Consider the following 15748-nt stretch of genomic DNA (forward strand, 5'->3'; position numbering starts at 1 on the left):
TTTTGGCTTCATCTTCCTAGCAGCCAGTGCGAAGAGAGAGGAGTGGTACAATCCAGTGTCTGTGCCGTGTTCTGGAAAGGCGTAGCTTGTCCTGGGTCTGAAGGCCGAGAGGAGCTCGTGGGGCGGGATTGGGTAGCAGAGTGCCCACGGCAGCCCCTGCCAGTCTGAAAGCCCGGGTGATGCTGGCTCTGAAGGCCAGGCTCTTGGGGACTGTGTCTGAGTGTGCGTGCCTCCTGGGAAGGATGAGGCTGGCCAGGCTGCAGATTAGCTCCTGAGGTGCCTTCGTACCTCCACGGCTGCTCATTCTGCTGAGACCCTGGCAGGCAGGTTCTGGGTTATATCCTGAAAGGAATTCTCAGCATGGCTTTACCCCCCCCCACCGCCCCCCGCCGTCTTGTGCTTTCACTACACCTTTAAAGAAACTTATCATCTTGCCTTTCTAACTTCAGAACACGAGCGGCTCCGCAAGTACCACTGAAGAGGGCCCAGTATGGAGGCACTTTCGGCATTCCTGACCATGACCTTTGCCTGGCACCCTTGAATCCTTTCATATTCTAATTCAGAATTAACATCCAATAAAAGATGACTGGTACTTGGACTGCTTCCCTGGTGTAGCCATTTCCCTGCCCTCTCGGAGCTCTTGCTGTAGCAGCGGGGATGAGACTGCTCTACAGTTCCCAAAGGGTGATTCTTGTCCATGGCCCAGGGCTTTGAACCAGTGGGCTGCCCACCACGGCTTTGGGACCTCGTTCCAGCTCACTGGAGGTGGGGTGTCATCTAGTTAAGCCTGTCAAGTGCCCAGAGGGGTTTCCCTGCTCTTTGTACCTAAAGTGCTCTAAGTACTTCTGGCTTTTTGTCAGCTGATACTTTTACATCAGAACTGAGGCTGAGTGCCTGAGAATGCCTTCTCCTCCCCCATCTTGCTGCATTATGCAGGCTGCAGTAGTGTGGGCCCTCCTGGTAAGGAAACTTCTTCACCTGTGGGAGGATTCAGGGGAGCAAAGGAAAACCGAGGCCCTGACAAGAGCTCATGACTGCCCCTGTATCCAGCCCCCTCATCCTTAGCCTTCATCAGAGATCTTCAGTAAAGGGACAGGAAGGCCAGAACTGGTCTCTTGAGGGGTGTATGGTAAGAACATACTGCATGGGGTGTGAAGGCTGAGATGGCTAATTATCTCGTAGAAGATCCGCATTTGAATAAGCATTATCATCCAACATCTGAGATGGAGTAAGGAGACCTGCCACGTGGCTGTTCAAAGGCCAAGCTTCCAGACTTTACCAGCTGCCAGGACAGAGGCCCTTCCTTCCCCTTGCAGCCTCCCTCCCCTCCAGGAGATTCACATGTCGAAAGGGGACAAGCAAACACGATACCAAAGCTTCGTGCTGAGCATCTCGTGGGGCCAGCAGCAGGAGTCCTCTCCTTGGCGTGGGGTCCCTGAAGTAATGAGACGCAGCTTAAAAAACAAGCTTTAATCAACCTCATAAAAAGTGTTCTTGTAATGGAACTTGGATAGGCCCACTTGCCCAGCAGGTTGCAGGTGATGGTTTCACATTTCCAGGTTCGGGGGCAGGATAGTCTCCGGAGGCCAGAGGTGAGTGCCTGTACAGATGCTTGGCGGGGCAGGAGGTAGGTGCACAGATGGACCGTGTCCTCTATTTAATGGGTGCTCTGCAGCTCCAGCTGAAGGTATACCTTTGAGATATACCACTGTCAAGTAGGTGCTCCAAGGAAGTCAGCCCAGAGGAAAAAGACCCTCACACCTGAGAGCCCTGCGCCCTTCCTCTCAACCACTGCTGCCTTGGAGCAGGACCAGGTCGAGGCAACAAGTGCACTTAAGTTTGCCCTGAAGGGCTGCCTCGTTCAAATCACATCGATAGGCACAGCTTCTGAATTCAGCAGGACATGGAGGAAGCAGGCATGACCTGGCTGAAGCTTTAAATGATCCACCAGCCCCTGGAGTCACCAAGAACTGGTGTTTAATGATGAGGCCTCGAGGGGAAGGGCTGCCTTCCATACAGCCTGCTTAGCACAAGCCCTTCGCCACGACCTCCCCTCCCCAGATCGGTGGTGTGCAGGGAGATCCAGACAGGAGGTGTGGATGCTAGACAAACATGATGCCGACTTGGAAGGACCAAACTAGAGCACCTGTCCCCTTTTAAGAACTGATTACAGCAAAATGATAGGGAAACTGATGTAGCCCCTCAGAACGATAACCCCAGTGTGCCTGCCTGCCAGCCCCAGCCAGTGTGGCACCAACACCGGCGTGAAACAGTTCAGTGCACGCTCCCAACGAGGGCCCAGAGCGGTTCTCAACAGTGGTTGAGAACAACGGTTCTCAACCCCTCTGGGCTGCTCTGAGCTGGCTCCAGCTGCTGTCACTGTCCACTGAGAAAGGCCAAGTGCCCTTTGGTGCATCTGTTGGCGTAGTGTCCTTTCTCGCCACACTGGGAACAGCAGGAAGGGAGGGAGGAGACAGAAAAAACCACCGTTTTCAAATGCAATTTTCAAGTAAGGTCACACCCACCAAATACCAGGTTAGGGATGGGACTCTGCAATTCTCAGTGGTACAGACTTTCGTTCAAACACGAAGGAAAAGGAGCTCCAAAGTATAGTGGCCCAGAAACTCCAGCAACTCGGCAGATGGAAGAGCAGCTGCAGAGCCAGAGGACGATCTGCGAGCGCAGCAGGGACAGCTCCTGCAGGCCCGTCCATGGAAGGTCTCATGGTGGGTGGCAGGACGATGAGAATCCCGTGGCACCAGAGCTCCCCCACCTGCCTGGGGACCAAGCCCCTCTGTAGGGCTGGCCAGTCACTTACCTTTCTGAGGCACTCTTCTGGAGACAGGAGGCAACAACGTGAGAGAAGCCACCAGGCTCCTCCCCCCAACCCGGGGACTCACTGCCGTGGACACAGGGTGGGCTGCACCCAGTTTTCCCTCTTGGCTCTTGCAAACTTGCCTAAGCTACCCCCGGGATAGGTTTGTTACAGGATCAGAGAGATGGACAACGGTTAGACCTGGGTGAACAGACCCAGAGCCTCACTTAAAAAATCTAGCACTGACTGACTTATCTCGGCTCCGATTCTCCAGGCCCTTCCTTAGCTTCTCTTCATTCGTTCTTGTCACTCGGAAAGCAGAAGGGATTTAAAATGTTGAACGGCAGCCTCAAGCACAGACCAGGGGGTTGGGAGGAGACAGGAGGGGGCACCCACTCGGCACTAACCCACCCAGGGCCCTCGCAGTCCCGACTTCCTTGGCCTCGGGCCCAGATCTCCAGCCTGCTCTGTCTCCCGCAGGCCCTGTGTTCTCAAGTCAGCCTGACCTGTGGGTGTGACTGCATGGATGAGTGGCCCGTGTAGCTGCCAGCTGGCCCTAACACTGAAGAGATGAGCAGAGGGAAGCACTGACCGGGCCCCTGCTCACAGCACCTGGCATGTCCATCGTCCTCCACAGCTGATCCTGGAGAACCCAGGATTCCCACAAGGTGCCTATAATGTTGACTATGAAGTGCGCGTGGTGAGAAGAGGTTGGTTAGGTTCCGGCTCCACCTAAGTTCAGGACGCAGGAGAGCTTGCTGCAGAGGGCGGGGGGGCGAGGGCCAGGACGCCAGCCACACTGCCTCCGAGCACCTGCGTTTCCTCAGACTTGCGAAGTGACTGGTCGGAGGCACAGCCCCCTCTCCGTACTCTCCTCACCTGGTGGGGCTCAGGCTCAGAAATCTGAGGCCTTCAGTGGTGTTGGGCACCTACCGTCCCCTCCCCGCGGAACACAAACCTCTCCTGGGAAAGAACTCACTGTTCTGTGAGTGTCTGACGGCTGTGGAAAGCGGCTCAGCCTTTCCTGAGGGAAAGTTCTAAGAACAATTAAAGCTAAGCATACGCCTCCTAACTCGGACCTTCTACCTGGAGGCATGGATGCTGCTGTCAGGCGGCAAGAGCTCACAGATGTCTAAGTGTCAGATTCAGCACTGTTTTTAGCAGCAAAAACTAAATTGCTACTAACAGAGAACTGGTAATGTAAATTGCAGTTCTGTACACACCCAGTGAAGCAGATTAGATTTATGTTTACTGGCACAGAACGATCCACAACATATTATCGAGAAAAAAAAAACACTGTACAGGACATTATACATCCCAGGGCCCTATTTGTATTAAAATATACGTTCCTTGTGCTCGTGTGAATAAAAGTTTGGCACCGCAGTTCTCTGTGTGGGGTCCCTGTGGGGCGTGAAGGAGCACCAAAACCAAAAATCGTGACAACACAGCACACGGAATTAAGTGGCTGTTTTAGGAAAGGTGGGAACAGGGCCAACACTCTGTACCCAAAACATTTGTGTGTCATTTAAATGTTCTTACCAAAAGGGTGTACTAACTTTGTATTTTGTCTAATAATCCCCAGATCTGAAGTTTTTGTGGCCTAGTTCTATTATCAGTTGTTTCTGTTGACTTCCCTCAGCGCTGGTGGTTTCCTTCTAGGTTTTTGTGATTTTTAATTATGAACTCATTCTTCAGAACTTTAGCTGTGGGAATTAGATGTGGTCGGGTTGAGAATAAATTCCTTGTAGAACCAGGCACCAGGGGCCCACATCTGGGGCTGTTTCAGATCGGAAAACCCAGTTTACAGCTTTCCAGAATACACCCCGAACTCATGAAGGGTCCCCTGGTGACTATAAACTCTCAAGGCACTTATCTCCTCCGCCTTTCCATCCAGAGCCAAGAATGAGACAGGTTTTCTAGTAGGTTTTTAAAAAAGTTTACCCTTTCCCTGAGGGGGGTGTGTGTGTGCTGGGGAAGGGGGTGAGTTCTAATCTGTTTTCCTCCTGTGTGGGCTTAAAGCTTTCTCCCCTTTCCCTTGGGGATGCCCTTGCAGGATGTGAGAACATCCAGAGGCTTCAGGGCCTACTCCCTTCCCTGGGACTGGTGCTTCTACTTTATTACCAGCCTCCCTTTCCCGCAAGCTCCGTCCTTTCATTCAACAGCATGTGTGATCGTTCCTTTGGCCTTGGTGTGTTGTGGAAGGAAGCAGGTTGGTCTTCAGCCCACCAGGGTAGCCCAATTTCACTCTTACAGTCCAGAAACAAAGATGCTACCATTTTTCAAAGTGAACTACGCAGGGAATGAGGGAACGGCCCCGCCCCGCCCCCCAGCCCTGGGACTCACCTTGTAACAGGTGACCTGCTCCAGCGGCCGGGGTCCCCGGTTGCCTGCGCTGCTGTTTTGACTCTGCATGACCCCGATGACCTGCGGGGCTCTCTGCTGATTGGGAGAAGAGTTCTGACTCGTTAACTGGATCAAGGAGGACGACCTTTGTAATGGCGGATTGTTACTTTGCTGGAAAGAGTTACACAACACGGTTTTACTGCGGAAAACACGTGCACGCAGACTACCAATGGGGACAGGAGAAAAGAGGGCGGGACTGCTCCCGCACGACCAGCAGGAAGAAGGGCTTCCGTGGTGGCCCTGCTCAGGAGAGCAGGCAGAAAAGAAACATCTGGTGATGATGGCAGGAGCCGCTGCCCGAAAAACACCATGCAGACACACAAGAACGAAAAATAAAAGTAGAAAACAAAACACCAAAGAGACGAGGAGGTCTCTGGGGCAGCAGGGCGAGGGCATGAGCAGGCCTTACTTTTGTTTCTGAGGTTCTAGCTTCAGGTCAGGATGAACGCTTGGTTCAGCCAGATGTTTAGCAGCCTACACGGCGAGCAACAGTCACAGAAAAACAGTTGGAGGCTGACATGCTGACCCGCGGTCTAGGGGCCGAGAGGGCCCTCCACTAGGGAGTCATGTGAGCAAGGGGGATGGGGGCTCCTGGCGTGGGGACTGGACAGCTAGGCCACCTCCCAACCAAGAGGCTTCCTGGCTCTGGCCCCCGTAAACAGGAGCAATGAGCTAGAAACCCCCAGGTTGTCACGGCTGCTCCTGCACCCAGGAATTCCTGGCTTTGCGATGAGGTCTGAGTTACCCCACAACCACCTGAGGGTGGGGCTCAGTGCAACACGCCCTCCTGGCTCAGCCTGTAGCACTCAAAGATGGACAGGGCTCTGGCAATGGGCTTAGAGTTCAACCAAGTAAAAGGTAAGGATGCAAGATCAGTAGGTGGGGGTACTCAGCCTGTTGAGACCCTGCTTAGTGCACCTGGCCAACCTTTCTTCTGGGCCCCCAACCCTCCACTCCCATAACCAAAACCAGGGTGCCCTTGGTTTGTGGGGGGTGGGGGGCTGCACGTGTCTCTGGCATCTCTCCCTCTCATGCTTGAGATGATCAGCCCATTGCTGGGTTGTGGGACCCCCCTTGTCTAGGAAGGTGGAGCCAGCGGGTCCTTCAGCACTGTTGCCAGCCCACCCTCCCTGCCAGGAACCTCCACACGGGGCAGCAAGGGCACTGGCACGGGCCGGAGACCCGGTCAGCCCCAGGTCTGCTCCCAGGCTGCTGCTGCCGCCCAGCTGGGGGACCTCAGACGAGGCCCACCTTGAGGACTCTGTTTCCCTGTTTATAAAGGGACGGGCTGGAACCAGAAGCACGAGCAGCAGGCCCATGGCGCCCACGCTGCCCTCCACTCTGGCTCCCGAGGGGGCGCACTGAGCCACTCGCCAGGCCAAAAGGGAAGAGAAGCCACACGGGTATTGGGCTCTAGCAGACAGCCCTCCACCTCTCGAGGGAGATGCAAACGGGAACTCAGGGTGACTCCCCTCCAGTCCCACCTCCTCCCCTGCCTCTCACGTGTCGCCAGCCGGGTCTGGGGCCGACTGCGCACCAGGGCAGGCACAGCTGGGGCTGGGGCACGGTACCTTTGTCGGAGGCTGCGTCTGCTGTGGCAGTGGGGGCTGCTCGGTGGTTCCCATTGGCAGTTCAAATCGAGGGCTGGTCACCCCGCAGCCAGAGGGGAGGACAACAAGGCGAAGAGAAGAGGGGATGAGAGAGGGGCCAGGCCAGGCAGTGTTCTCAAATTCTGGCCCTGGGAGACCACAGGCAGCCTCTGCCCAGGCACAGAACGCGCCTGGACGTGGGGTGGGTGCTGGCTCTCAGCTCTGCCCCGAAGCCTCAGGAAAGAGAGGCGAAAAGAATGGACTCACCTGGACTCAGACCTAGCTCTGCTCCCACCTAGCTGTGAGTCCTGCCCAAGTGCTGCTTCCCCACAACACACACCCTTTCCTGAGGGTCTAGCTCAGCTGCCGGACCACCTCCAACAAGACACACTCCCTGGCTCTCACCTAGGGAGTGGGACCAAGTCCGCAGCACCTGTCACCTGCCCACTGTGTGGCAGTGACCGGGACCCTGTGCTTCTGTGCAGGTGTCAGTGGGGTGGATGGAAGCAGCCTGGGGACTGGGGGACTACACTACTCTGCAGTCGCAGAAGTCCGACTCCACAACCACCCAAAGCGACAGATGTGCACTAAGGCCTAGGAGAGGAGCTCTGAGCCCTGCCAGGCAAGGAAAACCCAGCTTCGGAGGCCACGGACCTGCCCTTGACCAGCTGCCACCCCTGCCACCACGTGATCCTGGCCAGTGGCTGAGCTCTGAGCCTCAGTGTTCTCATGTGTGAAATGGAGACATTCTCCATTTTCTCTCTTGCACACACACACACATGAAGAGCTGTATGGACTAGTGTGCATGGAATCTCAAGGTCATTGCCTCCATAAAGGAGGCCCCCAAAACCAAAGTCTCCTTCCTTTAGGGCACAGGTTCTTAACCAGAGATCCCTGAGTGACATGCAAAGACATGAGGTTTCCTGGAGCACGGAGGCCAGCTTTTCTCAGATCTATGACCCAGGAAAGCTTAAGTGCTGGGCTCGGCAGAGCCACCTCTGAGCTCAAGGAGCAGCGGCAGCCCCTGCCCCAGGCCCTGTGGTGACAGCACGCAGTGATCAGAGCCCAGATGGACCCGGGAAAGATCTAGAGGGCAGCAGGGCCTGGGGTAGGAGCAGGGTGGGGGAGTAGGGTCTGGCTACTCACTGCATGAATTTACACGAGGGCCCCTCCGGGCAGAATCCCACGAGGTAATTCACACAGATGACTCTCCGCGTGTGCCGGTGTCTGCAGAGGGGACCTGCGGAGCCAAGCATCCGGGACACTCAGACGCCCTGCTTCGGGGGATGCCCTCGTGCCCCTGGGCCGGTGGAGCCCTGCCCACACCACTGCCGGGGATGCCGAGAGCAAAAGCAGGGCTCCAGATGCGGGCTCTGCCTCGTATCCATTCAGGGGGGACAGCAGGCAGGGCCCACGACCCCTTCAATGGTAGTTTCCTTATGGAAAATACGGGAGAGAAGGCAGTCCATGCGGGAGGTCTGGGAGGCTCAGGTGAGCTGAGGGTGTAAAAAGGCCTCACTAGCCCCAGATGCCTAACCCCAGGTCTTACTGCAACAGGTGGGACAGGTAGAGAGGGTCGTGTGGGCAGAGGAAGAGAGGCCTGGCCTCTTGCTGGGGGTCCAGCCACCCCGACACCTACCATGCTTGCAGAAGCCACGGTCGTACCAAGGGCAGTCCTTGATCTTGGACTCGGGGTCGATGTGCAGGAAGGGGCACTCCTTGTTGCTGCATTCCCCTGTAGGGAAAGCCCGACACGCATCCACCTGGGGCAGCTCGGGGAGAGCTGGACTCAGACCGCCTCAGCTTTCCTCAAGGCTGGGGCCTGCTGTGTGGCAGAGGGCCAGGTGCTTCCGGTGTCCCTCCTGGCCTGGTGAGTCCTGACCCCCAGGGCAGTGTCGTGGAGCCTCAGTCTCCTGACCTATACGTGGACTGTGCTCGTGACCTGTACATGGCGCTTCCCTCTCGTGTCCATGCTGCCTTGAAGGGCAATGGCCCAGAGCCAGGCACAGGGTACACGCTCATCAAATAACTCACGGCTCTACCCCTTACCTAAACAGGGTGCCCTGGGCACTGTGGGGGGCCCAAATGTGCAAAGGCACCAACTGAGTCCAGGAAATGACTGGTCTACTCTGATCAGCCCTTCACATCTACAAGCTGGGATGGGAAGAAAGGTCTGAGGATTCTGCCTTTCAGGACAAAAGTAGGGAAGATTTGGGAACTCGAGGCCGGATCCCTGTGGTCAAGTGCGATGGAACCTCTGTGATGACAGCTCCTTTGAGGAGCAGCCAGCTCAGCCGGCCGGCAGCATCTGTCACCCAACTAAGGGCCCATTCGCCCGGCTGGGCAGTGGCGCCACCTCCATGCTTGCCCTCCCCAAGTTACACACAAAAGGCCAGTCTGATCACTGCTGGTCAGAGAAAATGCAAACTCCTTTCCAGCCCCACCAGAAGTCCCTGGGGGGTCGAGCCCACCCCTCCCCAGGCTCCTCCTCCCCCAGGCATACTGGCACCCCAGCTGTGCCCCCAATGACCGGCCCCTTCTCGGCCTTCCGATCCCAGCTTCGCTCTCACCTCCTTAGAGAGGCCTTCCCTGACCATTCAGCCTAAAGGACGTTGTGGTCCCATTGCTGTCTCCTTCAGGGCACTTCCTGCATGTCATTCCCATCTTTGTCTCACTAGTGTCAGCGGCCTCCCCCTCTGGGCCGCTAGGGCAAAAGCACCGTGGGCCAAGGATTGGGTCTGTCCTGTTTACTAGGACCTTGACTTGTGTCACAGGTGACAGGAGCTGCAGACCGTGCATGCACACCAGGCCAGGCTCTGTTGGGAAAGGGCAGGTGGGGCGCATCAGAGCATGGGGGGGCTGTGGGCTCAGCAGGAATGAAGGAACCCAGGCCAGCCTGCAGAGGTGCCCTTAAGAGTCTGCCCAGGAGGGCTGGCTCCCACCTTTGGTCCAGATGGGAGATGGCTCCCATGGAAAGGGGATGCCCCCTTCCAGTGCTGGTTCCAGTGCTGGTATGGGTAGGGCGGGGCTGGGAAGCCTGGGTCCTATATCTGACCCTCTGTGCTTTGACTTCACAGCTTACGCTACCTCTACAAAAAAAAAAAAAGCCACAACTACCGTTAATAAACCGGTGGGCCACACCTGTTCAACTGCTGGAATAATTAACGTCTCCTGATGACAGTGCTGACAGTGCTCTGAAAGCGTGCAGCACGCCCAGCCACGCCCAGCCCCCCGCAGAGAGTAGAGCAGGGGTCCAGAGCCCACCCCCATCCTAACCAACAGGGCCAGCTGAGGTTGCTGGGCATGGCCTAAGGTTCTGAAGCCGGAGAGCGGGGAGACGGCAGAAAGCGCGGGCGCACCAGCAGCTGCTTCTCCCCTCTGGGTCTCAGGTCTGGGTGAAACCACCCCAGGGCTCCCGAGGCCGGGCGTCTGCTTACCGAACTTGGAGTAGAAGTAGCACTCGGGCATCTTGGTCATGTCGTACTCATGCAGGAACTCACACTGGTCCCCCTTCTTGCACAGGCCCCGCAGCCAGTGTTTGCACACAACGGTCTTCTCGCCACTGATGTGGCGGAATGGACACATGCCCCCTGCCGAGGATGGGGGGAGCTGTGAGGAGGGCAGGGGGGCCTTCACCCCACACGTCCCTCGAGTACCCAGAGCGACATGTCCTGGAAGGTGGTGTCTGCCTCGGGCAGAAGGCCATGTGATTTCAGGCAGTACAGAGCCACACATCTTAAGTTTTAGTACTTATTTTATGTCAGCGCGTTCTGGAAAAACCTAAAACATCGAATCGTGGTATCACAGACATCACCGTAAAATGGAAGCTTAACAAGCCTAAGGGTGGTGGGAGAATGAGCTTCTTTCTTTCTTTTTTTTAAAGATTTTATTTATTTATTTGACAGAGAGACAGCGAGAGAGGGAACACAAGCAGGGGGAGCGGGAGAGGGAGAAGCAGGCTTCCTGCAGAGCAGGGAGCCCGATGTGGGGCTCAATCCCAGGACCCTGGGATCATGACCCGAGCCGAAGGCAGACACTTAACGACTGAGCCACCCAGGCGCCCCAAATGAGCTTATTTCTTAATTGAATTATAGCTCTGGTGATACACAGACATAACAAAAAATTGTAGGGGTAGTAAAGGAAAGACTGGGGTTTGGGAAACACAACCCTTTATAAAAAAACAGAAGGTAGAGAGGCCCACCAGCAGAAGCCTGGACTCCAAGTGGGTTCCACTTCTAGTTATGAGTGCCCACTTAGCATCCAAGAATTAAGAAAGAAAATCAACTTCGGAACCGAAGAAACGCATTGTATATAAACTGGGGGAGGTCCCTTCCGTAGCAGGACCTGAGCGATCAGCCACCAGATGGGACAGAGCCATACCCTCAGAAACTCCTATTTCTAACTTGTGACCTGGCGGGACCACTGGGAGGGCCCAACCACAATGAGGCTGTGATGGAAAGACCTAAACCAACCCTTTCTAACAGAACTTTGCAATGATGTTCTCTATCTATGCCGTCCAATATGGTAGTCATTGGCCACATGTGTTAACTAACTAATAGCCACATGTGGCCAGTGGCGACTAGTTAGTTAACATAGAGACAGCCACAGTGCCCTGTGTTAAGGATAGCTGTCTGACAGAAGGTGGCAGGTCAGAAGGCCAGATTTACTGAGCACAGACATGGGAAGAAGACCAGGAGCCCAGTGGGAGATGATACTGCAACCAGACAGCCCCAGGTCAACCTGGTTGATCTACCTGGCAGGTCTATCATTTCCGTGGTAAGTGACTGAGTTATAGAACCAAACTTGCCAAAATCATCCATTAAAACCACCCCCTTGCTCTAATTCTGTGCTCCCTACTCACTGGTTAAAATTTAGTTTCCAAAAAAAATTTGCCTACGGGAAGAAAAATGGCCAGACCTCTACCTGGCATCTCAGCTCCCACCCAGCAATCTGTCTCATCAATTAATGGATAGTCTGGTTCCAGCAGTCTCTGTTGGAGCCTGGTTAGTATGAACAAGGCTCCACAGGACAGACTACTGTAGGGGTTTTTGATGACATGATACAGAGGACAGTGAGCTTGTGTAGACTGTAGAAGCAGAAAGGGTTCAGACACTGGCTCAGCTACTCACTAACTCTGCGATCTTGAAAAAGCTCCTGAACGCCTCAGTGCTTGGCCCGTCTGTCCCCATCTGTCCATGTCACAGGTCAGCTCGTGGCCACAGGCAAAGTGAGGTGAGGAGGCAGACTCAGAGTGAGGTTCCATCCCATGTTGTAGGTTTTGGGCAGAATACCCCCCATGTTCCTAGCCTGTCCAAAGCACAGTAATTTCATCTAGGGACACTGCTAGTCTGCAGAAAGCAATGCAAGCCAGAGGCCTGATGGCCTACGACTCTGCTGGCGGGCAGGGTGATGGAAAGCACCTCAGGAGGAATGTCAGGGAGCCAGGGGTTTCTTACCTTTGCCACAGGCAGCTTTCAAAAAGAATTCGCAGACAGCAGCTCCCGACTCTGCAGGAAGGAAAGGAGAAGCATCAAAGTGAGGTATGCCTGGGGACAGCTGAAGACATGGGGAGGGGACCCATCTTGCCTTTGACCCGTGAAAGGTTCAGGGTACAGGAAACAGACTGGCAAAAAAATGCAAGGCCTGGCAAGCACAAAAAAAGCTGCTCATTTCGGTCACTCCCTGCAAAATGAGACACCTATGTTGAGACCAGTCATTCTGAGAGCCTCCTATAAGTGAGATGCTTTCAAGGAGTTAGGAGTGGGTGTGGGAAGGATGGGGCACAAGATCACAGAAGTTAATTACCCCCAGTTTGGACTCGGACCTTCCAGAGGGCTAATTCATGGGTCTTTGAACATGAGGCAGAGGGAGGGAATGAGCTCACAGAAAACACAAACAATCGAATGGGGACTCTGAGGAAGGGACAAGCGCCTCAGAGGTGCTATTCTGGAGGGAAGAGCATAATGGAAGACACAGAGGCAGAACTCCGCCTGTCCAGATCTAGTTCATGGTGGCGCAACACCAACACGCAATTATTAAAGGTGCAGACTTCCGCTTCTGCAGAGGCAGCCGGTTCAGGTGAGGCGAGCGATGGAACAAAGGCTGAGTGTGGTATCAGTCAGTGACTCCAGGGGGCAAGCCTTTGCAATGAGCCCAGGAATTCACTCGCCATGGCTGCTGGAATAAATGGTCCGTGGCTTAATAAACAGTTTTCTCTATCAGAAGGCATGTTAGAGTTGCTGAAAATCCACCAACAGCATCTTGGAAAGCCAGTTTCATACCTCTCTTCGCTAACTTGCAAGCGATTCCTTGGATTCTCGGAAGCAAGCAGATTTTGCTAGGACAAAACTTAAGGCTGTCAAGAAGGTATCACTCGTTTGCATCTTAAAAAGCCAAAAAGTTGTCACTTATTTGCATTTCAAAAAGTTGAAAAAGCCTTATAGTAAGAAAAGCATCATAGAAGAGTATTCCTGGGGTCTTCTCAGAGTTTTGCTTCGTTCCTTGAAGCCGGAAGTCCACAGTCCTGGGGCCTCAGTTTCAGGCAGATAGGTTAAGAGTATGCCTTTAGGGGAGAACTGACAATTCTTCCCAAAACAAGATGACAGTGAAGTGCCGGGACAAAGGAGAAAGGGTTGTGGCCTTCCCAGGGCTTTAACACACTGAACTAGCTCATGGGCTGGCAGAGTGCTGAGGGTGCCTACCAAGTCTGAGGCCCAAGCCAGGGCAGCACCCATGGCCAGGCATGTCCTTGACTCTCCTTAGAACAGGTATGTGAGCCCCCTGCTACTGCACCAGCCTTCACAGACTCAAGTCTGTGCGGTTCCATGCTGGAGAAAGGTGGGCGGGAAGGAGCTGCCCTGCATGGATGGTTCCATGGCCTCAGGCTAATGCCATCAACACAGGGAAAGGCCACACGTGCAAAGGTGGATGTGCTCGCACAAGCAGGAAGTGATCACGTGTGTCGAGGGGTCAGCAGCTGCTTATAAGATGTGTATCATAGAGATGCAGGTGGTGTGTGTATAAGGTTGCCAGAGGTATGTCACGTGGGTAGAAGCAATATCTCACAGAGAAGCATCAGCATGAGTGGGACAACTGTGGTCACGTGTGCATGAGAAGTGTGGCCACTTGACAGGAATGAAGCTGCAGGGAGGCTCTGCCAGGCCACTGACTGGCGGGAGAACAGGGGAACTCTGGCAGTAATGGGACCCTGCACAGGGAACCACAGACTGAGCCAGTCAAGAACACTGGAGAGCTCACCTGGCTCCACCACGTACCGAGTCGCCAGGGACCAAGTGGTCTTCGGCAAGTCCCTTCCCCCACCCAGGCCTCAGATGCCCCATCTGTGGATTGAACACAAGGACCTCTGAGCTTTAATGTTACAACGTTAGACTTCAAGTGTGTCCAGAAAGGAGAGAAGAAAACTGCTAGTTTCTTTTAAAGTGCTACACATCCACCTAAGTTGGGGGCTGGTGGAGCTATCATCTGAAGGTGGAGAATGAAGGGAGCTCAAGCAGCTGCCCAGGTGTGATGAATGGCCCACAACTGGGGTCCAGAGGAAAAGTGAGGGATAGGCTCCCAGGAGTGCACATCCTAGAACGGAGCTTGAGAATCTAACTGGGAATCTCCTACAGAGAGGGACAGGTGGGCCTTCCTCCAGCAAGACTCCTCCAACCGCCCAGTTTTGATGAAAGCAAGGAGAGGGTGCTCAAAGTGGGGGGCTGGAGGTGGAGAGGGGGAATATCTATTTTCTTTTACTTAGGGGAGGGAAGTAATTTCCAATCCGAGACACCCGCTTTCATTCAAGACTTACTTGAACAACCAGACATGGTCCTGCCCTCCTGAAGATTGTATTAGAATAGTCCCAGGGGTTCAAAGACTGGAGAAAGGGGGGCTCCCGAGTCTGAATGGGGGAGGGGGGTCCCAGGATGGGTGGGGGAAGGGGTTCCACCACCGATGGGGAGAAGGTCCCGGGACCCAGGGAGAAGGCGTCCCGAACCGAGGGGGAGGGGTCCCGGGGCTGAGTCGGTCGCGCCCCTCGCCCGCGGCCCGGGCCCCGCGCTCACTGTCCATGCCGGGGAAGGGCAGCGGCTGTGCCCCGAGCTGCTGCTCCACGGCGATCTCCAAGTCGAACTTGATGTGGTCCACGCTGGCGATGATTTCCTGCATCGCGGCGGCGGCGGCGGCCACACCGGCCCGACTACCTCTCAGGTCCCTCGCCGCCCTCACACCTCTACCAGCCACCGGCTCCGCAGCACACGGTCCTCCGCCTCGTCTCGTCTCGCCTCGCCTCGCCGCCTCGCCGCCGCCGCCGCCGCCGCCGCCCGAGGGATGCCGGGAACTCCCGGAGCCCGCGCCGGCCTTTAGCCTGTCCAGACCCGGCCAATAGAGCAGGGAGTACGGGACACTCCGCTAGGCCAGGCTAGCCGCCAGCCGAACCCCCGCCTCTCCTCGCGGCCCGGGATAACCCGCCTCCGCGCGTACGGGGCGGGGAGTTCGCGTCGCGGACTGCGCCTGCGTGAAGTCGGCAGCGGCGTGCGCGTAAGAGAAGGTCTCTGGGAACGAGACCCTGGTCCGCGGCGCGGTGAGGCGGGAGCGGGAGTCGGGGCGACGCGGAAGGGTGACGCGGAGCCGGACTGGGGGTGACTTGGGGCGGGAATCCGGGCTGCATTTGCTGGGCCGGACTTTTTGAGTGAGATCCTGTTTGACCTTTACTGGAGCCCGGTTCCCGGGCGGGGACAGGACGGAGGGGCAGCGAGTGTCGCAGCTGGGGTCAGGGCCGGGGAGGTCTAGTGAGACGACCGAGGTTCCAAAGGCGAGTGTGGAGGGGGTCGGGCTGGCCAGAGGGCCCCGGGGAGCGTCTGGGGAGGGGCCGGTCCCCCAGAGAGGACAGCGGCGGCGCGTCTCTAATTCAGGGGTTATTAGCTTGGGCAGGTTAATGAAC

General features: G+C 55.7%; 2 protein-coding genes across 10 annotated transcripts in view; one reads left to right on the plus strand and one right to left on the minus strand.

Annotated features, from left to right (window-relative positions):
* The window catches only part of PTCD1 (pentatricopeptide repeat domain 1), a 44268-nt gene that overhangs the window by 7461 nt on the left and 21059 nt on the right, over positions 1 to 15748 (plus strand). Inside the window, exon 3 of one of the 6 annotated variants that reach the window (XM_088016708.1) lies at positions 7908 to 7926. In XM_088016708.1, the coding sequence (XP_087872834.1) occupies positions 7908 to 7926 (19 nt within the window). Of the gene's footprint in view, positions 1 to 449; positions 599 to 7907; positions 7927 to 15309; positions 15447 to 15748 lie in introns of those variants that run through there. The other 5 variants (XM_028088464.2, XM_028088447.2, XM_028088450.2 and 2 more) reach the window with 5 other exon arrangements.
* CPSF4 (cleavage and polyadenylation specific factor 4) lies at positions 2289 to 15128 on the minus strand. Of its 4 annotated transcripts, XM_028088454.2 has the most exons (9): positions 14871 to 14950; positions 14065 to 14147; positions 12264 to 12314; positions 10245 to 10397; positions 8447 to 8542; positions 7954 to 8047; positions 6790 to 6862; positions 5159 to 5329; positions 2289 to 2445 (listed from the first exon to the last, which is right to left on the minus strand). In XM_028088454.2, the coding sequence occupies exons 4-9, from the start codon at positions 10390 to 10392 to the stop codon at positions 2377 to 2379; spliced, it is 651 nt and encodes a 216-aa protein (XP_027944255.1). In that variant the 5' UTR covers positions 10393 to 10397; positions 12264 to 12314; positions 14065 to 14147; positions 14871 to 14950; the 3' UTR covers positions 2289 to 2376. The 4 variants fall into 4 exon arrangements, with proteins under 4 accessions (XP_027944255.1, XP_027944254.1, XP_027944253.1 ...); XM_028088453.2 differs by lacking the exon at positions 14065 to 14147 and having other exon boundaries at positions 5159 to 5251; positions 14871 to 15128; XM_028088452.2 differs by lacking the exon at positions 14065 to 14147 and having other exon boundaries at positions 5159 to 5254; positions 14871 to 15128.

The sequence above is a fragment of the Eumetopias jubatus genome, unplaced genomic scaffold (assembly GCF_037043125.1).
Source record: "Eumetopias jubatus isolate StellerSeaLion01/CBP00866 unplaced genomic scaffold, mEumJub1_p1.0 scaffold_12, whole genome shotgun sequence".
In the NCBI taxonomy this organism is placed as follows: Eukaryota; Metazoa; Chordata; class Mammalia; order Carnivora; family Otariidae; genus Eumetopias; species Eumetopias jubatus.